Source organism: Labrus mixtus, chromosome 4 (genome assembly GCF_963584025.1).
Source record: "Labrus mixtus chromosome 4, fLabMix1.1, whole genome shotgun sequence".
Taxonomy (NCBI): Eukaryota; Metazoa; Chordata; class Actinopteri; order Labriformes; family Labridae; genus Labrus; species Labrus mixtus.
The window spans coordinates 28,243,706-28,269,076 of record NC_083615.1 but is presented as its reverse complement, the minus strand read 5'-3'; the positions used below and the strand labels follow the sequence as shown (position 1 = coordinate 28,269,076).

The window sequence follows — 25,371 nt, the reverse complement described above, 5'->3', positions numbered from 1 at the left end:
TGAACAAGTTTCAGCTGTTGTCTCTTTAAGGCCCCTCTCTCCATGTGCAAACTTTATCCTGATTGGCCAGCTCTCTGGACATCTAATAGGTGGCAGAACGCTGCAGGGCTGCCAGGAGAGGGCTGCTCTCGTGTGCTGGTAGAACAGCCAATGAAAACAGCTTAATCTGCCTACGTGGAGAGATGCAGGTCACTCAAGAAAGTCTGGCTTTCATATCGGGGAACTATCACATGATTTGCAGAACAAGCCCTTTAGCGCCCTCTGCAGACTCACCCTGGGAATACTACAACATACTGTATGTTTAGACCGTGATCTAAGAACTTTACCCCATGTTTAGTATGGGCATCCAGCATTGTAACATTATATCAATCAATCAATCAATCATTATTTGTATAGCGAGGTATAGAGACGTTTTACAAAAGAGCATATGGGACAACATGCAGGAAGGATTTCTCCTTTGTATTCCTCGCTTTCCTGTTGTCCTCACTTCCTTGCCGCTGAGGTGGAGGTTGGAGCAGGCTGTGCATGAGTGAGGACGGCGGTGGTTGTTGGTACAACACAGTCTGATGGTGGATGCTGGGCGTCAGGGATGTCAGGTGGTAGTAGTGCCAGATCACCTCACTGAAGGTTGGGGGAGCTCCGTCTACTCGAGAGCATGGCTTCTGTCAGTTTTTAAATGAGGATCAGTAAAATAGATCAACGTCTTTAATAAATTTGATTTTGATAATCGGCCAAAGAAACTAATTGGTGCTTCTCAAGTTGGAAGATAAATGTACCTAAGTTGACAGTATTTATGTTCCTACGTAATATACTTTGATAAGAGAGTTGGGTTGTGTTTGTCACTCCCTGAATTAAGAGGAAGAGGAATATGGAGCCTTCATCACTGTCACCTGAGCACAGAGTTACTGTGGCAGGAAAGTCACGTCCTTGTCTATTCTGCCATTTTCAGGCCCAATGCTATATTGAGAAGTGTCATTACTCATTCGTGACAATGTGTAGGAGAGCCGGTGAGAAATGGATTATATCAAGGCCAGCATCGGCCAGCGGTGACAGGGATGTACAGCTAGTCGATGTGGAATAAACTCCTGGATATGCAGCCGTGTCAGCCAATCAGTCACTTTGCAGATCACACAGTTAACCTCACTTACAGTAAGTAAATGTGTTTATTATGCATACATACAAAGCAACATATTTACACCCTTGACTGATATCACAGCTTGCTCTGCGTTTTGACAACATTACACCTCACACTGTTAACTGTTGTCAACCAAGTATAAACACCTTTTATCGCAGTCATGCTAAATATAGGGAGACACTGTAACCGATAATTATTTCAAACAGTCAATAATCTGGAATAATTAATTAATCTCAAACTAATGACAACATGATTTTATTTGGTGTTAAAAAACAACAACCTGCCTTTTTTTAGTCTAAGTTACTGTCATCATTTGTTTTAAATACAACTTTCTTTAGAAACATAAGATTTGGTCTTCAGTGCCGTCTCATTTTCAGACCAATATGGTACCTACAGGTGCGAGTGGGACTTTAGTGAAGATGTAAAAAAAGAGAGATTCTGAGCTCATTCAGCAAAGAATACTTTGTGTGCCTGCTTGGTTTGTCAAGTGTGAAAGTGTAAAAAGCCAATTTCCTGTTGTATCGAGTCTCCTGTTGTTTCTTATTTGTGTTACAAGAAGTTACCACAACAATTGTGCAAAACAGCTGTCATATCATTATTTACATTCAGATTATATCAAGTTTATATCCACTTTAGTGCTTTTGAACCCATTTGTGTGCATTTCTATGCATTTGGACAAGAACAAGCCCATAAATCTGAGAATGAGACAGTAATGGCAGTAGCTCAGTCTGAAGGGACGGGGGTTGGGAACAGGAAGGTCGCTGGTTCAAGTCCTGGTGCAGATCCAAAGTATGGAAGTCGATCTGGCTGCTGGAGGGGTGCCAGAAAGGTGCCCTTGATCAAAACCCCCATCGGCTCTGCCACGCTCCTTATGTAGCACTCTGACATGGCTGCACTAATGCATGTCCACAGGTTCTGTTTGGTCATGCGTGATTCGGCCTGTGTGTGTGTGAGAAGCATGTCTCTTAATAACAGAGTGCAAAACCAGAATTTCTCCTAATTTCTCCACAAAAAATATCATATAAGATGTTACGACCACCAAAAAATGTTCCCTGTTTCCTCCCTTTGACACTTTTTCTTACATTATTGTCTTTTTTATCCTCTGCTGACCTGAAAAAGTCATCATGTGATGATTCCTGTTTCCCTCGACTTCAGTCACAGGCAGCCTTTCTCTCATCTGCGGCTGCTTTTAACTAAATCTGAAAGACCTGAGCATAATTTTCATAATCTAATTTTAGCGTCTCTGCTTCAGTGGCCGCCTAATTTTAGGACTCATTCCCAAATTTTAACAGTTACTTGAATCCCCAGCCTTTAAGATGCCGCTGAGCTTAACTGGAGTTAACCACCCAAACCACTGGAGATGAACACAGTTTTTGTGGAAATAGTGCAAAGTACAAATCCATGTACTGATGCTGAAAGTGGTGTAAGAACAATGCTTTATTCATAGCAAACATTATCACCAGATCAGAAATGATGGGCTTCTTAAATATCCATTTCAATAAGACAAACTTCATATCCAATGTTTGAAAAGTGTTTGCTGCTACTTTTATAGCCAAATACTTTTTTTCAAACACATGTCGTATTGTTTGTTTTTTGCTCACCTGATATGAGCCAACAATTTTTCACAATTAGCACCGCTTGCTTGAATCATGCATATCAATTATTTGTAGGTGAAGGTTTGTTTTGCCAATCTTGTAAATTAGAGATGACAGTAAGCTGTTTGGTTTTCCTCTGCAGCACTCACTCCCACACGTAAAAGCTCAAACAAAAACGTTGAAGTAATAAGCAGATGCATTAAACCATTTCAGGAAAAGATGGAGGGTTAAGAGGAAGCAATATAACGAGAGGAAGACAATAGACAATTCAGTAAACAGATTAACAAATGACAGCTAGAGAACGAGCGGAGGAAAAGATAGCGTGAGTGGGATGGAGACAGGGAGAGGAGATTATTTGTGTTGTGCTGTACAATATGAGATGTTGTGCTGTGGTTGCAAGATGTCACATCTTAGTCATCCCCAGAAAGCCTCCCTGAACACTGGAAGCTTGCTTAGAGGAAATCTATTTGCCATTGCACGGCGAGGATTCTTCCCAGGATGCAATATTACTTTTCATTCAGGACGTGAAAATGGATGAAACATAACAAAAGGAAATATAAATAGGCTATTGGACTAAAATGATTTTGGGTTTTATCAGTTTCAGTTGTTACAGTTGAATGGTGCCTGTAAATGCGCCCTGAAGGTAAGCAAATGCTATGCATCCCTGTTGTTCTGCACAAACAAACCAATACAACAGAGGAGAAGCACACACACATAAAAAGGCCCATATCTTGGAGGGCGCATTTGTTAAATTGAAATGCATTCTACCATTAATTCACATATTGATCGGTTGAATTCAGAGTCGTTTATTCCCTTTTTTTGCAGAGTTTTGCTCATAATAGGAATCATTCATCAGCTGCCTCTCTCCCTGTGGGCTTGTGTTACAGCAAACTAACAGCATGCACAGAGGTATTAAAAACAGATTCTTGCAACCTTCACTCACAGCACTCAGTTATTACAAGCCAATATTTTCTGCCTTGATACTATAATTACGCTACAGAATCCACCATGGGAAGTTTCTGTTGTGTGTCCTAGAGGAATCAATGGGACTTTTGGCTAAATGCACAATCTGATGTTTATAGGAATACTAAAAAAGGGAGTTAATTTCTTAAAACAAAGTTTCAAAAAGAAACCTCCTCTCTGGTGAAATCATTGAAAAGTGGTGATAAGGCATCCAGGACATTGAGGACAGTGATTGGAGACTCAAAGCTCAGAGCAGTCGGTGTCGCAGCAGAGTCCTTCCACAAGTCAATCCTCGGGCTTATTGAAACAAGCTTCAAAATGTGTTAAAGAGTTAGTTACTGATTCTTCAGAGGCTGCTGCTGTGAACTCGTGTTTGATGGAACGCTTGAGACCGTGCAGGAGGGGAAGTGTGGAGGGACTGCAGGATAGGGACATAAGCAGGGACAAACGATGTCCTGATGATGTTGGTCCCACAGCTGGAGGATCTACAGCAGATTCATTGATAGTGAAATAATAAGAGTTTAAAATAAGAGTTTAAAAAATCATGCCTCACAGGAGGACACTTTCATTAGCTCTGGGATGTCTTCCTCTCTGTCGGCTTATGCTACAACCTTTTTTTCATGTTTGTTTCTCTCACTACCCTCTACCCAATTAATGCTATGTGAGTGTGCATGTTCTGCAATAGAAAGTTAAGGACACATTTTTGTTCTTTAGCTGTTGTGTTTCCACAGAACTTTCTCAGTCATAACAAAATATTTTACAACTACAGAATTTTTTTCCCAGACCCCTTGAAGTCCATTGGTGAGATGTCGCCATGTTCACAGATCTAACCAATCACCTCTGTCCACAGAATGTCATGGTAACCAAGAAAAAATAGGCTAATCAACAGAGCTACAAAAATACAACCCAAGGTCCGGGCCGTGTCGCTTCCTCATTGTTACCACCTCACTTCCATGAGTGTGTTGTTGTTTAACCTGTGTCTGTCTTTCTGTGAGTCTGTATAAGTGTGGCCCTCAATCACACTCGTCCTGCCAATGAACTTGCAGACTTGAGACCCATCCACTCAGAAAGCTTCCGCAGAATAAACACCCTGGCTGTTTTCGAAACCACATACTATACTACTAGTACGAACTGATTTGGCCAAAATGCAGTATGCAATATGCAGTATGTGAACAACTGCGAGATCCGCAGTATGCCACAAATACCAGGATGTCATACTGATTCGGGAAAAATGTACAGTAGGCATCGGACAAGTCTACCTGGCGTACTGTTTCCCACAATGCAAAGTGCCAGGTCAGAGATCAAAATGCCGGAGCACAGCTGTTTGAACTCGTCGGTGGCGGTGACTGACTATCTTGCCACATTATGGGCATGAAACAATAACAAATATGACATGTTCATATATTTATATGTTTTCCTGCTTTTTAGACTGTACAGTGCATGTGCCACAGCTGGACAAGCAGCTACAGTTACAGGGTCCTTCGCTTGCCCTTCATATTATTCACAGCTGAGTAAAAGTTCAACCTGAATGTCTGAAAAGTATACTACAACTTTAATAGCATGCCAATCATATTTCAACCCAGAGCATTGTGTATAAATGACAGAATATACTAGAGATTGTAGACTTGTTTTATTTTAATTATGTTAATTACCTCCAGATGGGCTGTTGTTTACTTCCGCATTCTAGGACCGGAAACCAGTTTAACCGTGCCAATCATACTGCAAAATAACCGACGACTGGCAGTCATACTACGTACAACTGTTGAACTCAGTATGCAGTATACAGTATATACTGCATACTGATTTAGATAGTAGTATGTAGTGCGCAGTTTCAAAAACAGCCCCTGCCTCTACACATCAGTCTTTGCCAGACTGTTCTGTTGGCCAGTGTTGTAATGTGCAGCGGCCAGACTTAATTCTTGTAGGAGGGTTTTTTCTTGTTTCTGACTCACAACTCACTTTGAAGTTAACCTCAGCTTCATCGTTCATTCGGGACCTCAGTATGTTTACCTCACTCAGCCATGCTCTCAGGTCCTGCCACGGCTCCACCATAACTCTGGCTCAACTCTTCACCTTCACACTCTCCAACTACATAAAAAAACAACATTGAAGTCTTCTGTTTTCTGCTTTGGGGCTCAAGAACGACACACGTTTGTGATAAAACTCAATATTTGACAATATTTCTGTTAAGGCTGTATGTTTCCCTGTTCTGTTTGTCTCTTCTCCCCTTGTATTGTCTTCAGCTCTGCACAGGTGAAGCTACTGATGACTTAACGAGGTGCACCTGGCCTCAGTGCTTATAATGTGTTGAGTTCAGGAGGAGATGCTTTGGAGTTGGGACTTCTATGTCTTTCAGTCAGGAATTGTGTGTAGTAAAATTAGTACTGAGTTGATCTTCGTTTAATGATTTAGTTTGTGCTTTAATTATTAATCCCTCCGTTTTGACTTGGTGAAGTGTGTGGTGTTTTATTGTGTCAATTTGTGGATTGCCTTAACCTATAACTAAAAGAATAATATTACATATAAATGTTTTTAAGACTTCTAATTCCTCAGTGAGAATGTTTGAACCTGAAAATCCTAATGAACACAACCGGATACATGCAGTGCACAGATAATACCAACAGGGACAGAATGCATGCACCATTGACCTTTGTATGGTACTTCAAAAATGGTGGATATTTCAGCATGAATATTGACTGGATTGATGCAACATACAGTAAAATGACAGTTTATTTTCTGGTTTGTTTTACAGTGAAACCATGTCCAAAAGGTGTGTATCATATTACATACAGAAGCTAGGTTAGGTGATATTGTCATATGCTCAAAGTGACAATGCTAACATGCTGCAGCTAAACAGGGGGAGAGTTTGTAATACATTAGGCCTAAAGGTTAGCACATATTGATATGGAAATTGCTAATTAGCACAAAACAAAAAAGCACAGCTGAGGCTGATGGGAATATCATTAACGTGGCTTATATGTGGTTTTAAAATGTCCCCCGTGATGGCATGGAGGAGAAGTCTGTTGCCAAGGTAACACCCATGGACTAGCTAACCAAATAACTGAGCGAGAGGCACAAACAAATGAGACGCACATCACGTTGAAAGGGATGGAAACATTGATTAAGCTCGGGGCTTGAGGAAAGGAAGCAGCAGGACTGAGCTACGCAACAGGAAGACAGATGATCACTGAATAAATGAAGAGAACTCTGACTATATCTGGAGTCCAGGGAAACGTTTTCCTCATCAAATTAGTGTGCATAATAGAGGTATATATAGGATATGAATGGGGACAATGGTGCTGATTCAGTTGCACAGAGTTTCGAAAGCAGCTGATTCTGCTGGCCGCAGAAACACTTTTGGAGACTACACACAAAAGGACACATTTGCAGAGAAACAAAGCTCAGTGCTGAGGTGCAGGCTTGCTGGCCAAGCTTCCATATAAATTGGAGCTGGCCAGTAATTCCCCATAAACCCTACCCTGGTGCATACCATTGCAGATGTTTGTTTTTCTTTCCAGTAGAAAACGTCATGCATGTACTATGTTTAAAGGAAGAATATGTGACTTTTTGATCCAGCAGATGTCACCCTCGAGCACCAGCATGAAACCAAAACAACTTGTGCTACATTGTTGTGTTAGCATGCTTATGCTAGCGCTTTTTATTTTGCTCATATCTTCAAACTGCATGTAAATTTACACTAAATGGCCGTGATCTAAAAAAAACATTCAAGCAGTGAGTACAGTATGTTATTCTTCTGTTCTCTAGTCCCTCAATTAAACAACTTTTTTACGCAAGGGGATGAGCCGGCCCATGTAAACACGATGTAGATAAAGCTCTGAAAACATCACAGACAGTGGGACTCGGGTGTTACACTCATTGCAGACATTCAGGACTCACAGAGTTATTTTCAGAGGATATACTTGATTTCTATTACATTTAAGTGTGAAAAAAGGGATATTCTTCCTTTAAAAACATGAGGAAAGTGGAAAAAGCACAAAGGTTGTAAAATCCTTCGATATGGTTCAATAATATGTGTTTTAAAACAAGACAAACTCTGTTTTTTCTGAAATGATCGATAGTTTGAAAAAGAACCAAAGTTTTAAAATAATGACAGATCTTCAGACATATTCTTAAAGGTGCACTTTGTGGATTTTGTAATGAAATGATTAAGTTGGAGAAGTGAAACAGTTATATGCTATATTTTCTGAACTACAAAAATTTAAGATAAAAAATGGGTCCCTGGAACACTGTTTGGAGCTAAAAAGCTACCAGGAGAGTTACGCTTTCACTGTTGAGTCACTTCTCGCTCGGCATGTTATCTTCAAACAGTGTTACAGGGAACACATCTTTCTCTGAGGAAAGTTTGTTTATAAAATATGAACATATACCACAGAATCTGTACATTTCTCCAACTTCCACATTTCTTTACCAAAACTCCATAGTGCACCTTAAACCCAAAGCTGCCGGGAGAGAAAGAGAAGGAGAGCACTGTCTGAATTGCACAAATACATAAGGAACATTTCAGTACCAAAATGTTGCCAATGTATACTTCAGCAAACATTGCAAAGTCTGCCTCAGTGAGAGTGTAAAACATATGTGAATTTTATGGGACAATTGATAGTGTTATAAACGCCTTTGATCTGCATGAATCTGGATCAATAATCCAGACCCTTAATCATCAAACATTAAATCCTAAAAATCTGCAGACAGATATAAAGCTGTGCTCAGTTCATATTGCCGCTTGCAACAGTGTTAGAAACACACATCTCTGGTGATGGTGATGACATGTTCGTCGTATTGGCAGAGCCCAGCAGCAGCTGCTCTTCTGGGCTCGTCCATATTTCACACGTCCCTCTTTAATAAATCAATTACTCTTTCAGCTCCATATATGGTTCTCCGGTGGATGTTACATCGATCACCTTCTCTGTGCAGCCCCAAGTCTTTTCTCACCAACTCTCTTTCACCTCTGCTTCTCTTAAAACAGAAGGCTACTTTTCATTAAAGCAACAGCATCACTCAAACATGAGTATATTTGACTTTCTGTAATCATGTTTTAAAGGTATGGGTGCCTAATATTACATCTGTGAGGAAGCTGAATGTTAACTGGTGATAATTAAGATGGCAAGAGTGTGGCTCACATTTATGAGTGATTAGAATTCATTAACATACTGTATGCAGGAATATGGCTGCCAACAGATCCCTCTGAACATTTGATGAATTTCATTTTTAATGTTTTTAATTTGCAATTAGGATGTATGAATGCATTGTGAACAACATCCAGTGCCTGTGATTGCATCTCTAAGCAAGCTCTCCATACTAATCTACCCACTTTTCTGTTTTAATAAAGACAAAGTTTAATTCTTTGGGCAATAAACTAATTGGATGAAAATTAATCAAATACAATTTAGACCAACGTCATGTCTGAACAGGAAGGTGGACACTCTGTTTCTCACCCCGTGTGGGGTCAGGAAATGAAGACTGGAGGTGGATTAATAAATCTCTTCTGAAGGATGGAAAGAGTCAGGTACGGGGGTAGAAACTGCTATTAGTCCTCTGATCTCATTCATCTGTCTATGGCAGCGAATGTGTTCTGCAGACTGGAGAGTAACTCTCATTATAAATATGAAAATCAGAAAAACTTAATGAGCAGAAAAAGCTAAGTACCTAGCAGTAATTAGCAGTTGCAGAGATTTCACACAAGGTGTATGAATCTGTTCTAAGTAATACTGAGTGTGTGGCATGTGAGCTTTCAAACTGTTTAATGATTAACACTTAATAAGTGCATAGCTAATACAAGCACAAATAACCATGGGGTAAGTAACAGAAACAGGCAATAAATGAAATTTCCAACTTTGACTCTAAAATGACTGTAACTACGATATAAAAATCATAATTTTGAAAGTAGCATTCCCTCAGTGTTTTGTCAACACCCACCCCCTCCCCTCTGTGTTCCTTCAAAAGCCACACCCCTCACTTACGTGCACAAGCGCCATTGGTCCAGAAGCAGACCTCAGATCATGCTTTGAGTGTGGGCTTGTGCATCCATGGGGTAGAGAACGAGCAGGGAGACAGGGAGGCGTGTGATTGGTTCATCAGATTGGTACCTCGTGGCAGACATTGGTCAAAGTTTTTACAGGCTTACAAACTGATACAGATGACAGATTTTCTTTGTTCCGTTTTCAGAGAACATGAATTATTAATTTCTGTCAGGACCTAATGACAATTTCAACCAAAATCTTTAAAAGTGTATCTGGAAGAAATGACCAACCATGCTTTTAAGTATGTTCACGATATTTGTCACTTTAACAAGCAGGATGCTGAACTCTTTCTATTGTCTTTTTCAGATTGACACATACTCAGACACACACACTAACACAGCGGCCGGCCCTGTACTGCCTCTGTCACTACCTCCAATGACGGCACAGAGGTGGGATCCCCTGGTCCCTTAATTACGCCTCCTTCATTCACAAGGAAACTGAGACATCACAGGGGCGTCAATATCACGACATGAACTGACATTCTGAATATGTCTTATGACGCCTGAAAAGGGCTTATAACAGTCAGAACAGCAAACAAAAATGAGAAATATTGCTATTAACTGATGAATCAGTGTAAGGAAAGATTGTTTTTTGTTTTAAGGAGTTTTCTGCAGGGATTGGATTTGAGCTGTGACTTGAATCTGTTGTCTTTTGGGCTATGCCATAAAAAGAAGAAGGATTCAGTGAACTTCTGTGGTTTTTGTTTTACAGTACTATACCAATCTTTCCCCTTTGATCATGACATTAAAGGAATTAAAAATGTCCCTTTTATGTCCTCTAAAGTCCTGTCATCACAACCAACTCCGCGCCTGCCTGAGCCGAAAGCTTCAGCTATAGCAAGAGGGAGCAGTGGTAGTTAAAAATGACATGAGAAGAAAGCAGAGCGAGCCAAACACTGACATTTTGTACAGTTACAAGTTAAATGTGTGTCTCTTGCAGACAGACAGAGAACACAGTAGAGAAAAAGTGATATGTTTTATTTTAGTCCTCATCTGCAGAGAGTTTGCTGTGAGCTCTATACACCACAACGCAATGATTGACAGAAATGTCCCAAACAGCAAACCAAAAATAAAGAAGTCAGGTTCGGTGCAAACAAACACAACCAAACACGTTATCTGGATAACGAGTGATAATTGTGAACAAATATTTAACAAAAAGATCTATTATCTATTTTGGGGAAAATTCTCCTGATTATGTCCTGTTCACTATTAAAGGAAGAATGTGCGACATGTCACATAAATATATCAGAGATCCAGTCTATCCTGTGTAAATGTGTCTCTGAGTCCTGACTGTCTACAATGAGTGAGAAGCTCGAGTCCCGCTGGCTGTGTTGTTGTCAGAGCTGTGTTTACATGGACGGGACGGCCGGCTCCTCCCCTTGTGTATAAAAGTTGTTTTAGTCAAGGACTAGAGAGAAGAAGAACATACTCACTGATTATTTGGATGTCATGTAAGAGTTTTTAGATCATGTTCATTCCGTGTCATGCAATTTGAAGCTACGAGCGAAAGTGTGCTAACATTAGCATGCTAAAACAAAAAGGCAGGACACAGGTAATTGCAATTTTGGACTATGTTGTACGCCACTTGCGCAAAACTCCGTTGTGTGAACGTGAGTGGAGAGGGGTCTGAGGTGTGTCTCTGGAGGAGAGCGGAGGTGTGGCCAAACAGCAGTTTGTTTTGGTTTCATGTTGGTGCTGAAGGACGACATCTACTGGATCAAAGAGTCACACATTCTTCATTTAACAGTATTTCAAAGACGTTGGTCTGTGTTCTGGGTATTTCTCTGTACCAACACAGTGCTTATCATTTTTGTTACCTTGGTATTGTAAAAGGTATTGATATTGTGTTTACACTTGTTTTATATTGAAGATTAAATTCTGGTTTCGTAAAAACTCAGGCCCACCTGTCAAGACTCAATAAAGTTACTGCCCCTGAATAGCATTTTAAATTGGTAGAGTTTGTACTCCAACTGAATCGATTCATGAGATGAAAGATGTTAATAAATGACTTTGATACATGCTGATAAAAGTACTTTGTTACCTTCAGACGGAGCCTGGCTGGACTTTCTCTCATTTCTTTGTGGTCAGCTAACCCACTGCTGGTTGTAGCTTTGTGTTAGCTTTGTCATCTAAATCTTGGCGTGAAAACAAATTAGTAAAAAAAAACTCATATTCTCTGGTTTTAACCCAGGGGCATTGCTATTTGACATAATGTATCACAGATACATTATGTTCCATTATGCTACATTAGCGTGACCTTCAATGCTTTAATGAAGCGTAACCTTTTCAGTTGTGATGTGTTGAAAATAAACAAGCTGATTGTAAACAGAATGACCTGCACACCACATGCCCAAAATACACACACACACCCACACACACACACACACACACACACACACACACACACACACACACACACACACACACAGAATTAATTGTTACTGACCCTGAGTGTGTGCTGCGAGTGACCTGGCAGTCCATTGACTTCCACCTGTGCCGTGTCATCTGCATGTGCACTCAGCCCGTGGACGAGCAGGACGGGCCCGCAGGTGAGGACTTCACGTTGAGCAACCAGATTCAGATCTTTATCCACAAGGAAGCTGGGGTCTGACACCTCAAACTTCAGGTTCTCGTTCCCCGCGCAGTCATCAAACTCAACTAGAAGACACAAAAAGAACAGATAGATGTTAAGCCTTTGCACAGAAAAGAAACTACCAACATGAGAGATGTCAACAATCTGTCTTGTGAAAAACAGTCAGTTTTTTTTATGCAGAAACATAACCAAGCAAGGGGTTGCCAAACAGTTCACAAAAACATGTAATTCTCAGACATAAAGAAATGCCCTGAAGACAAACAGATACCCTGCAGAGAGAGTGGGATGTTCTGAACACTCTGTCAGCCAGGCTGCAATGATCTGTATTCACGAGCCAGCTGCAACACTTATGAGCAATTACATAACGTGCAACAGACTCTTATTAATATGTCTGTCTTATACAGGCCTGTTGCATTTGCTGCAGTGGTACCCGGTTAAACGACCGGGGAGGGAGGAAAGGATTTCAGGTGCATTGGAGGGAAAGTGTCACCACAGAGATTTGTGCGTGTGCGTGTGCATGTGTGAGCTTGTCTTGTCTGACTGAGCGAGGTACCGCCAAGTACTCTACCAGGCTTTATCCCTTCTGATCATGTTCATCCTCTTTTTATCTCTCTCACACACTCCCTTCGGTGTCAAGACATGATCCCCATGTCTTCCCCCACCGTCAGCTCTGACAATCCTCCCCTCCCTCATCCTTCCCCTCCTCTTTACCTCACCCCCCCCCCTGTGGTGCTTCCTGCTGTTGTGGATTGTTGAGGGAGGTGTTTGAGAGAAAGTCAACAAGTTGTTGTTGATTAGTGAATCAAGTGGAAGTGAAATTCTCAGTGTGAGTCTGAAAATGCAGGACAATTTCAAGCGTCAATTAAGTGTCTGCCTTAGATACAGTATGTGGTAGATTCTACAAGTTGTAATTATTTATTTTTCAAGCCTGATTAAGATCCAGGAGTGCCTGCAACAGTGCGCAAGATTCCTAAAGGCTATAGCATTATCCTTGTCGCATGTTTTATGACATGTTGTCCATTATAACCTGTACAAACTAGTAGTTAGATCATCATAAAAATAATGTTTTTTAGAAATAGATTACCTTCAATCCTCTGGGACAAAGGCAGGTCTGTCAAGACAATGTTCTTACTGGGGCGCTGATGGCCTAGCGGTTAGAGTTAGGCTTCAGTCCTCCAAGCGGTCCTCCCGCATGTCATTCCCCACTCTCTTTCTCCCTGATTTCTGCACTGTCCTCTACAATAAAGCCACCATGTATCAGTAATAATCATGATTATTTCAGTTGAATATAACACAGAAAACACAGAGGGAATGTAGGGCAACATGAAGTAAACCCATCACAAAAAGTACTGGGGGTTTCTTATTCCTGATTTTTTATCCAATCAGGCATTAGGAAGCCATCTTTCTGAAGAGGAAAAGGTTTCAGATTTGGGGGAATATGTATCTGATCTTTCAGAGCAGCTTGTGGATCAGTGGAGTCCGTCTGAAGATAAAGCAGGACTCTCATCTCCAGTGTGAACACTGGGCTATGTCTCAGCAGAACCAGCTCATTAAAAGCTCAAACCAATATAAAGTCAGGCGCCTTTATGTTGAGCTGTTGAATTTTTATACCTTAAAAAATACTTTTAGCCATTTGTTGCTTTGGATAAAAGTGTCTGCTTAATGAATTGTAGAACTATAACTGAACATGACTTAAACAAAAAACATGTAGATGACAATCGGTTTGATTTATGAATACAATCCAATCAAAATAAATTATAAATGAACGAACATGTCAGGAAAATGTGTATTTTTAAAGATAATATTTCAGAGCCGGGTCACCTTCATTATCAAACACCATTTATCATAAAATGTGCACTGTTTGCAAATTAGTCATCCAATGATCATTTTAGACCTCTTTAAACAAGTACAGTGAAATCCTCTTTTTGAAGTATGCACTTACGGTTCAGTACAGTTCGCTACTGTGCGGTAGTTAAGCTCTCAGCGTGCGATGAAGGTTCTGAAGTCGAGCTGCCCACCGACTTTTATTGAGGAGTATTTAAATCAAACCAGAACGCCACAAGGGTTATTTACTGAACAATAAACCACAGTTTTCTTTAAATGCCTGAGTATGACCTGATGAGGGAGAATACCTGTTAAAAACAGCGCTGACAGCCTGGTCTGAATCGTGATGTATCCCAGCACAGCTACACGAGTGGAGGTGAATTTCCAGGGCATGTACAGTGTGTAATGGTTGCGGCTGCACTGATGATGATGATGATGGTCTGTATGTGAGCATTTCATACTGGTATAATGGTGGCACCTGTATATAGAACACAGCCAACGTTAGGAACCTAAAAATAGGTATTAAAAGTGCGTCTTAAACGCCGGATAGTTTGTTTTTGTGGCACTTAGTAGCAGGGTTAGAAATGTCTGGATTCAAACCACTTATGCTCTTAGACATGAGGCACTAACTGGCACACCCTAGCATGTAATCCAGAGTTAATGTTTTTCATCTGATATCAGAGTGAATTTTGATGTTAGTGTCAGATCTACTTTAAATTATAGAGCTTGTCTGGCTGTGCAGTACACAGACCAGATGTTCTTCAGTTGTTGTTTTGTCTAAAAAGCTGCACAAAGTAACTATTGCTTTCAAAAGGATTTTCAGATAAGTGTTTCCACTGGTGATGCTTCTCAATCTGGTTTGTGAAGATTTAAACAAAGTAACCAAAAGATATATAATCTTTACTATTTTAATCCTTACCACCCAGCTCACTATCTACATGTGGACAGAACCGAGATCTGTCTGGAAGATTCAGCTTCTCACCTCGTGGACTACACGGGGCAGATCAACTTTATGGGTGTGTTTGAGCTTGAATATCTTTAACAATATCAACTGAACCTTGAGATGGGGAAGATAGTGGGGGAAATTGATGAGCAGTTCATTCATTGAGCTATTAGCTGCCACAATCCAGTTTTTGCAAATCCCCCCTTAAAGTATTTACAGAAGCCAAAAGTCTCCTCTCTCTCTCAGTAGTTACGAATTATCTATCCATTTTGCACTAAAACTTACTTTCTTTCTCACAGTTTCTTCCAACTCTTCCACCATCACCTGAAACTACTTTTTTAGAGCATGGCTGAACATCTCACTTAAGCTCATTAATCTTTGCTCATTTGTCTTTCACTGTACCGGCATCAAGTGAAATGGAAAGAGCCCATGGTCAGCCCGACCCGACTATAAAATCAAACCTTTAGGACTGTTTAGTCCGGCTTCTTTTATCTCTCTTGATGCAGCAGAAATAGTTAACTCTTCCTTTTGGACAAAACCATATTTTCTGCCATCTGGATCAGGGTACAGAGAGAATACAGGAGTGAAGAATGGAGGAGGGAAGAAAAGAAGAAGGGAAAATGAAAAAGAAAATGACAGGAAAGGCGAGGCTTCAATGGACACAGAGGGAGAACAAAGTCAACAACCTACTCTCCAGGGAAACAAGGCTCCATCTTCATATCCAACTCTCCCTTCTAAGCCAAAGCATGAAAGATGTGTTCATTTCCATTCCCATTACAAGCCTCAGATTTATTTCAATAACACAGGCGCGCTCTTTAGAGCCTGCAAATTGCAGCGCCAAAGAGTGTCAGTAGCATTTCAAAGGCAGTCACAGAGTGTTTGATGGTATTCAGGTTTTGGGGGATTCAGAGGACAGCATGGTGAGCTGGCGGCTTTGAAGTCAGACAACAATGACAGAATGCAACTTACCCCACTCACCAGCAGTACGACTATTCACGCACTCTCTCTCTCTCTCTCTCTCTCTCTTCAGAGAGCTGGTACAGGGTCGGAAAAACTCCACAACATGGATTAGGGCCACACAAATCCATAACTGATGACTCAAGAGGAAAGAAGGGGGGGTTGACGGTTTTGTCATGTTTGACATTAAAGTTATTTCAGGCCAAACCTCCCGTGGAGCCTGTGAGAGGCAAATGTTTCAGAAACTCGGTCACCAAGAGCCTGTAATGCTTTAGGCTTAAAAACTGAAAACTGAACTGAAAAAATAAAATAGTTACTAACTGTTTGCATAACCCTACTCCCTAACAACCATGACAAAGGATCAGCCAAATGTTCAGAGCATAGCGTAATTCTCCTTCCAAGAAAGTGGCAATTCCTGATCTGTGTTTCAATAAACACCTCCAATATAGTAAACCATATGTATTTTTTTTTACCTGTGCCCACTAACGGCCACGAGCTGAATGGGGCTTTCTGTTGCTAGGTTACGAAAGTTGGCTTACTGGGTAGTAAACACTAAGTGGTTTTAAACTTCTCTGTATATACAGTATATAATATTTGCTTGTATTCAAAGACATTTCACCAAGTAAACAATGCTAAGGATTTCTGACCAGGCTTAAGCTGCCGCTCTAGAAGATTGAGATTTGTTCCCCCTCCACCACAGTAGTTGACTATGCTGATATCAGAAGTCCCGCCCGTTCTTTATGTTGATTGGTCAGTGATGGAGGAGTGACATTAACGGGCGGCCATGTGCCTATAGTTGAACTACTTTCAACCGAGAGCACTAAAATAATAGAATCAAAATTTTAGAAAACTTTTCAGTTTGAAGTTTCAACGGTTAAACAAAAAGCTTGCACAGAAAATGGTGGTTAAAAATGGTTTGCTTGGATATACTGTATTCAGTGTCTTCAGTATGTCTGAAATGTGCATCATGTAAGCCTGCAGTCCAGACAGACAGTGAGTCTGAAAATCCCTCAATGAAGTTAAAGAGCTGTCTCTGTTCACTCAACAGAATCAACATGTCTGCTGTTCAGTCATTACATTTATCTTTTAAGAGATTCAACAAAAAATCTTAAATGAGTCTATTACAAAGAATAAATCTAAACATCTCCTTACACCTCTGTGATCTTGATTTCCTGCCTCCTAATGATGAAGCAACTTATTTTGATCGTCGACATCATCAAAGTATTATTTACATCAGCTTCACTCTCTTTGTCAGCCACAGCGATTGGATTCTTTTCCCCCTTATCTGTCAGATACTAAAGTTTTCTTTGAGGTGTTTTGAAGACAATTTTCTGTCTTGTAACTAAATGTCAAGTCTTCATGACGGGAGAGATGGGAATCACAGGAGTAATCTCAAAGGCGGCAGCGGCGGTGTGTTTGAGCTGATAGCTGCCGTGTCTAACCTGACAGAGTGTGCTCAGCCTCATAAAAAAGGCTCAGGAGAATACCTGCCTGAAATAATCACCTGGCATTAGAGGGGTAGCTGCTTTTGAAAATGTATTTACACCTTGAATTGCATTTTACCCCAGAGCTTCCTATCACAGATATGTGTAAGACCGTTTGTAAGAACTCAGTTTTAACAAGGCTTTTCAGCTACAGACAGATTTAACCGAGTCCCTCTCCTTGGGATTAACAGGAAGATAACCCATCTCCACTTTAACTTTTTGCCACTCTAACCATTCAAATCATGTCAGACATGCAAAGAGTAGAGTCTCCGTACCTAGCAACCCAGATGGTTTCATGTCATCCACAGATGAGGAAGTGTATCTGGAGATTGTCAGTGTAAATGTACACACTAACAGGTGTGCACAAGGGTTTGTGTGTATATGTGTTTGTGTGCTCCAGTTGGCCCTTGATCATACTTTAATTGGCTTAAGTCACCACTGCAGCAGACAGCAGTGCCACACATCAAAGAACAGATACTTTTTGATCTGACACAGAGCGGCACAGTTTTCATGTGGACTTCTGAAGGTCAGTGACGCTAACTACCTGGAAACAGGTTTATAGCCTCTGCACATGTGAACAACACTTTGAAGCTGTGCCTCAGTTAGAGAGCATGTTTTGTGTTGCTCTGTGTGGATGATGTAGTATCATTTATGCTTATTAAAGCGCCAACAGAACATAATCTCCAAAACTAAATGTCAATAAACAACCAAAATGCACATGTAATCTCTCTTGATAGCTTTCACTGCTTGTTGATCATAATTAATGTGATGGGAAAGTTGATGTTCCTTATATTGGCCTCAGGTATAAATGTTAACGGCTTTTTGTTTCACAACACTGTGCTTAGACCAGCAGGAGTTGTGGTGTATAAAACATGCAAAGAAACCATGTAAGGAAAGCCTGTTGGAAGAGCAAACAAACCACTCCCTTGAAACACAAATGTGGAAGAATATAGATTTATCATCCTAAACCGATGGAATGACTCACTGGAGTTGGTACTGTGTTGCCCACACTCAGAGTACACACAGACAAAGCCCTACTTTGTATTGTCAGCATCACCCCTGAGCATGTCCCTGCAAACTGTTTATCAAACACCACGGTAGCACCTCCTTTACTTAAAAAGAATATGGCCAGGGAATGTCATTGAGGGAGAAAATACATTTCCAGAGAAAACAGATGGAGATAGCCATCATAGCAGCCCAACACAGTGTAGCCCGCTATTAATGTAGTTCAACGAAGAAGAAGAACGGGACACAGTAAACAAAAGGGACCCTTTAGGGTCGGATTGGTACCCTTGGCACCCCAACAGAAGGGTACCAAAAAATTAGGATGGTACGGATCCCTTTTTTTGGTACCATTCCCAACTTTTGACAGTGGAAACACCGATAAATGTATACTGTACCGAACTGAACCAGACTGCTTGGTGGAAACGGGGCTAATGGGAGCCAGGGAGGCATTTGATTGGTACTTTCCATTTGGACCTCAGGGCGGTAATAGGTCAGAGTTTTTACAGGATTAAAGCAGTGAGAGATGACAGCTGTGTTCCTGTATTTTCTTCAGAGCACATGACTTAATGATTGCTGTCTGGGTGCAGACTGTTTTAACAAATAAAACAGAAAGGGTATACTGGTTAAAATGACCAACCATACCTTAAAGAATAAGGAAGCTGTACATGTCTTAGAAACCACAGGGTCAAGCCTTAAAACTAATATTTGGTGGTACTGTCCATTCAAATAAAGTTAACTGCATTCAAAATTCATAAAAGTGAAGTCTAACGCATATTCAACTCTTGATAAGAGCAGAAAAGTTGTCTTTCTACATATTTGGGAGACATGGGTCTTAATTTCTTTTTGACATTCATTGTTTTGTTTTTGTTTCTCTACTTGTTCTCTGTCAGGCTGCACAATACATTTCAGCTGAGAGGAAACAGCACGCTAATTATAACACGGTGTTTCCCTTGAGTGTTCTTACAAATAACAGGGCTGTAAAATGTCACTGTCAACTTATGCCCTCAGAAAAATAATTCTATTGTTAGTGTTGAGAATTTCTTTTTCTTTTTTTTTTAGTTTAAACTACAATAAAACTGTCAAAACAGGAGAGAAGTTTCACTGTGCAGCACTGACATTCTTAAAATTATTTACTTGAGGTTCAGAGATTGTGTTGAATCACCGGCTTAGAAATGTGCAAAAGCTGATTATGATAAGCTGGCACTTACAAAATAGATCAGTCAGTTACAGCTTAGCAGCTGAGTTGAAGTCATTCTACAGGCTGCACACAGTCAAAGCTATCTGGTTCCACAGCCTCTTTTGAAAATCAAAATCTGCATCTCCTTCCATGAAAAGGTTTTGTTGGTGCTGTGCTAAAAAAGAAGCGTGTGGTTTAGGAGCGATCGGATGGTTTGGTTCCTTACAGAGATCTGTGATGCTCCTTTCTGTGAAAGTCAACAACACAAGCTGGTTCATTCTGTGCTGTTTGAGTCGGCTGTGTGATTTTCTTTTGGTGAACTGAGCGTGCTGTTTGTCTCTCTCTGCTGCTGTCAATGAGTGTAAGAGAGACAGAGGAAATGAGAGAGTGAGCAAGAGACAGAGAGAGTCATTATGTCGGAATAATGAGGGGCAGCCCGGTGCCGTCTCACTCCGGGCTCAGGGTGATCCTCTCTGCAATCGCCCCGAGTTACAGCACGTCCACCTTAACAGGACGGGATATGTGGGACACTGCAGCACACACGCACAACCACACGTTTTGCACAAAATAATGAACCTAATACTATTTTATTGGAGTCTCATTTAGAGCTGAGTCTAGAGGTCTTATCAGGTATAATTGATGCTCAAATGGCGCCGCATGAACTGGCTAATGGTCACATAGTTAAACAGTTAGCCTTTCTCACAGGCTGTGGCTGCTGAAATATCTCCTGAGACAATAAAGCAGTGACACATCTTCTCTGCCGTCAATATTAAACAAGACAAGTTCAAAATGTAGCATCTATGCTCGTGGCTCTGTGACACTGAGCTAAATGCCAAGTCATCATGTTAACTGGATCACATAGAAAAACAAAACTAACATTTTAACTTGCTATGTACATCAACAAACAAGCAGATTCCACACACATCGCACACTCTGGAGCCAATCGAGCCCTCTCTAGTCAACGCATATGTTTCAACTGCATGCATATGGATGCTGTGGAATCTGCGGGTAAGTGTATCAGCATCCAACCATTTGTTTTTAAAGACAAAGCACACAAGGAGATTATTTGAATTGAATGCTTTCCCAGGTATTTGGACAATTTAACAATGCCTAATTCTTACAATCAAATCTCATGGTGTCTGTTTGACCTGCTTGAGATGTGATGGAGACCATTAATGTGTACGCACGCACGCTCTGCTTGTGATACACATCAGTCCTGCTTCTCAGTGTTAGCCAGATGTTATGATGCATTTGAAATGAGGATACAGAGATGCATCAGTTCAACTTCCATATCGGACGATATTGGCCCTAGTTGACAGACATCGGCACATCAGCAAGTAATCTGGCATGAGCCGACGTTAGTCACTGATGTTAATTTGTTGTGCCAAATCGATTTAATGTTGGCATCCTGTACACCTAACTACTGATTCAGAGAAGAGGTTTTATTATTGGGAATTGGCATTGTGGGAGTCTTATACCTGAAGAAGTAATGAAACAAACATTGGTATCAGCATCGGCCCTGATTTTCCCAATCGGTGCAACTCTCATTTGAAGCTAAGGTGGATTTGCAGCTGCATCCCAATGGATGGCTTCAGAAATCAGTATTGATCCAGATCCCATGAGGTCAGTGACAGGTCGAATGGAATTGCAGTTGTTCATTTCTTAATAGTATGCATTTGCAATCATAGCACTAGCTGCTCTTTAACCACAAGCAGTGAAAAATAACTGCAGCGGTGCACGTACAGCTGAAAGAAACAGAAGATCAGAAAGTTCCACTTCTATCCAGTATTCTTCTGGTTTTTGTTTTCTGCCAGCTTTATTTAATTTGGGTTTTTGCTATCTTAATATTCAGCCTTGACAGAACAAGGCAAACAAGAAAGAACCCTGGGCTTATTAGATTTTAACAAGGTTTCCTGGGCATCTTTTCTGCTATAATTGCAATGTGGATTTCCCCTGACGGAATGCAGCTCTCTTGTTGTAATCACCCGCGTTAATCAGGATGCAAAATAAGTCGCAGACAGGCGCCTCTCCTCACAGTCACAAAACCAGACAGAGGACAAAACAACTGAATGAAATGCTTAATATTAGCAGCAGCACTTCATTAACATGTCTCTGGAAGACGATGACAGGGAACTGGACTTCCTGTATTTCTTACAGACTTTAGACTTTATTGTCCCCAAGGGGAAATTATTTTCCACAGCACCGTTACTGTCCAAACAGACAAGTCCCACCAAAGAACATTAGCATGTATCTTACACATTCATAGACTTCAGTGTAACACATTTTCTTGAGAGTGATTGGGGTAAGTGAAACTGCCAGCATCTCCCCACCGCCATCCTTAAGAAAGTGGGTGGCCAAACATAAGCAGACAGTATTTACTTATATCTCATTAATTCATTCATGCTATCATTCGGCTAGCCAGCTGAGAGGTATAGAGTTCAAGGTTTTTCAAAGTAAGTAGTGTGCACACTCAGAGCAACAGTAAACATCCTGTTTTCTGCACACAAGAAGGAACTGTTTGGGCCTAAAGGCAGGGTCTTTGAAGTTGCCTGTTTCAAGGTTACACCTGCTTTAATATGAATTCATTTAAATTCTTATTTCAAAACCCATCACTGCACTCCTCACCCTATTTATATAAATGAAAATAAATCAGCGTATCTGTGCGACTGAGATCCCCTGAAGCCCGGTGTGACAAGTTTAACCACAGCCACATATCTGAAGGGAATGGGTGAGATTTATTTCAGCACCATAACAAACTTCAATCAGGCTGTTTGTTTGTCAGTGGCAGGGTGATGTGATTCTTCAGAGAGGGTCAGAAGTGGGAGGGATGCCAGCCCGTTATGGTGAGACAAGCGAAATCATCGCTATAGAGATTTCAAAGACACGTCAAATGTTTAATCAGCAGTATGTGTGGTAACTGGACATTGATTGTTTTGATGGTCATTAATGATCCAGGTGGTACGTTCAGAGCAACAAGTTCCACCAGGCAGATGAACCAGACGACCTTTTACAACACCAGTGTGATGTTAAACTGGCCCCGCCCGGGCAAGTTCAAATACTGCCGTAAATCTAACTCATAGATCATACTGTCAAAAATGCAATCACAGTGATTATTTTGAGATCATCCTGTTAATTACAGCATCAACACATGCTCGCACACGTGACAGGTTAACTGCTGGAACTCCTGCGAGCGTACTTCACTTGGACATGGATTGTAGCACAGGTTTTCTGTCATACACTAGTTTGGTAAAGTGTTTTAAAACCACCAGCTCCTGGCCAAAAGCTGGGGGGAGGGGGGGGGGGGATCTACATTGAAAGAAAAGAAAATCAACGAAAGAGTCGAGGGAGAGTGACAGGGAGTATGAAAACAAAAAGGAGACAAAGTTCCAGCCACTCTGAAGAAACGGCTGAAGTAGGGCTGGTCTTTTGCCAGATGTGCTGATGAATGCCGACACCTGTGGAAAAGCAAGTTAAGTAAAATAAATGAGAAGGCAGTTTTGTGAAGGTTACTCTCTTCTGATGTTTGTAAAAATCTGATCGGTTTATTTTCTGGTGGCCATTTTAACTCCACGTCTTCCCAGCTGACTTCTAGTAAGACTGTGATCTCAGTGAAAGTCGAACAACTGTTCCATCAATGTACTCAGAAAGAAAATCAACTTTCACTCTTTACCCTCTCAATAGATGATAAACAGCCATCAGTGAATTTGGCATCATCAGGAGAAGACTAATGACCCTCGGGACCCGAGGGCAGTATGTGAAAATTGGCAGTTGTCTGTCCCACTCTGTCAAAATCAGACCTTAAATAATCATTTTCAACTTGTTGCCAACATTAATTCTGGAGGTCAGAAGTCATCCCATATCCTCTGAAACATACGACAGCAATTGACCGACCATCTGGTGTCGAGAACGTTCAGAGTGATAGAAAACTGTCAGTGACCCAAAGTCACTGCAGCAGAGCCGTGCTATAAATCGACTTCTAGATGTACTGAAGCAATAAATGTTACGTTATGTTTCCTCTTTCACATGCTTTCCCTGAATACATGTTCCAAATTGTTTTTCGATTACATTTTCAGACGATGTCCAGCTAAAAGTTTGAGATTCAATTATAAAAACATGTTGTTTAAAGGCCTGTAGTCTAAATGTCCACACTCAAAGATCTTCATGCGCTCCCCTGATCGTCCACGAGTGCTCAGGGCTGGGAGATTTTGTTGAAATCTTTTTTCTATGCAGGGTTCTCTGAAGTCTGCAGTGCTCTAGACGGCTTTAGGATTTGGACTATGTATTGTTGTGTTGTCATGTTTTAAACAGGAAAGACAAAATGCATTATTTTACAAACTCTGGAACGAGCATGAATACAGCAGCAACTTTAACTCTGAAATCAAGGATCCATCTGTTGTTGTTGTGTTGAGTTCATCCAGCAGTCCAAAACAATAAAGCAACACATTGCACATTTCAGTTTCATAGTGAGTAATTTATGGATTCAAATGTTTCATGCTGCATAGATTTTGCAGCAGTCCATCCTCTGAAATCACAAGAATCCATCTTCAGTACAGTACCAGCCAGTGAGCTACAAATCAGGACAACCTCCTTACAGTCAACAAATAGTGCCGGTAGTCAAAAAAACGGTCCTAGTCGGCTGAGTTGCCATTGATGTTGTGAACTATAGCTCAGACGACCACAGCGAGGATTGGATGATCTGTTACATAACAGCAGGTCTCCTTACTGATCTTTCTAAAATTATTATCATCGTTATCAGCAGGAAATTCAAAGTACAACAGATGCAGAAAAATGTTTCTCAAGGATATTATCATGGTTTAGTATTTTTCTTTGAAGAAGCACAATCTTAGGATTTCAAATTATTGAAGTGTTTTCTCAACTAAGACAATTTTGTCTTTCTAACCTTTCTATTTCCTACTGAGGGAAGCTTTAGTTGCCTTTGTGAGTATGCAGACTGTCATTTTCAGATTATAATCCTTGAGCCCTTGGGCTGGACAATAGGGCCCTGAGTTACAGGATATAGAGTCCTCAGTATCTGGATACTCAACAGATGCTATGATCTACTTGTTCATTTGAGTGTGCCAATGCATCTGTAAGGATGAATGCACACCATAAGAAAAGATGCCAGATGGCACTGAGAATAGACACGCGAGCATGTATATAATTGCTGAGGTTCACCGCCTCTCTGATAAAGTGTACTCTCCTTAGAGCCTAAAGGTACCAGTTGCACCTGCAGCGTATGAGCAGATAAGTTCATGGCTGTCTTCAAAGGTCTGTTCTGGCCCAAGCACAGGAGGGATTTTTGCCAACCCATTAAACAGCCAGGCAGAAAAAAAGAAGAAAACTTCCTGCCAACAGCAGTAACACCCAAACCTGTCAATCAAACAACTCTGCACCACGGACACACACACACTTACATTCAGTTCAGTACACACAAATCCATAAGCAAACTCAATTTCACACACAGGCCTAGATCCAGCAACGCAGGAAGGCACCCAGCAAGGCGTTCAAGCATTCAGGCAGATCGATGGGCTTTCAGGAAGCAGTAACACCCAGGTTGAGCCCCTGAGGCTTGAACCAAGTTACTCAGCACTTTCCCTGACCACTCAAGGGGAGCCGTGCTGGGCTCAGGGCCAACAGCCAAAGACAGAGAAAGTAGCA

At 41.0% G+C, this 25,371-nt stretch overlaps 1 protein-coding gene across 1 annotated transcript in view; it reads right to left on the bottom strand.

Moving 5' to 3' along the window:
* cdh13 (cadherin 13, H-cadherin (heart)) overlaps positions 1-25,371 on the bottom strand; it is a 391,528-nt gene that overhangs the window by 246,175 nt on the left and 119,982 nt on the right. Inside the window, exon 3 of the mRNA XM_061036764.1 lies at positions 12,177-12,388. Coding sequence (XP_060892747.1) covers positions 12,177-12,388 — 212 coding nt within the window. The remainder of the gene's footprint in view (positions 1-12,176; positions 12,389-25,371) is intronic.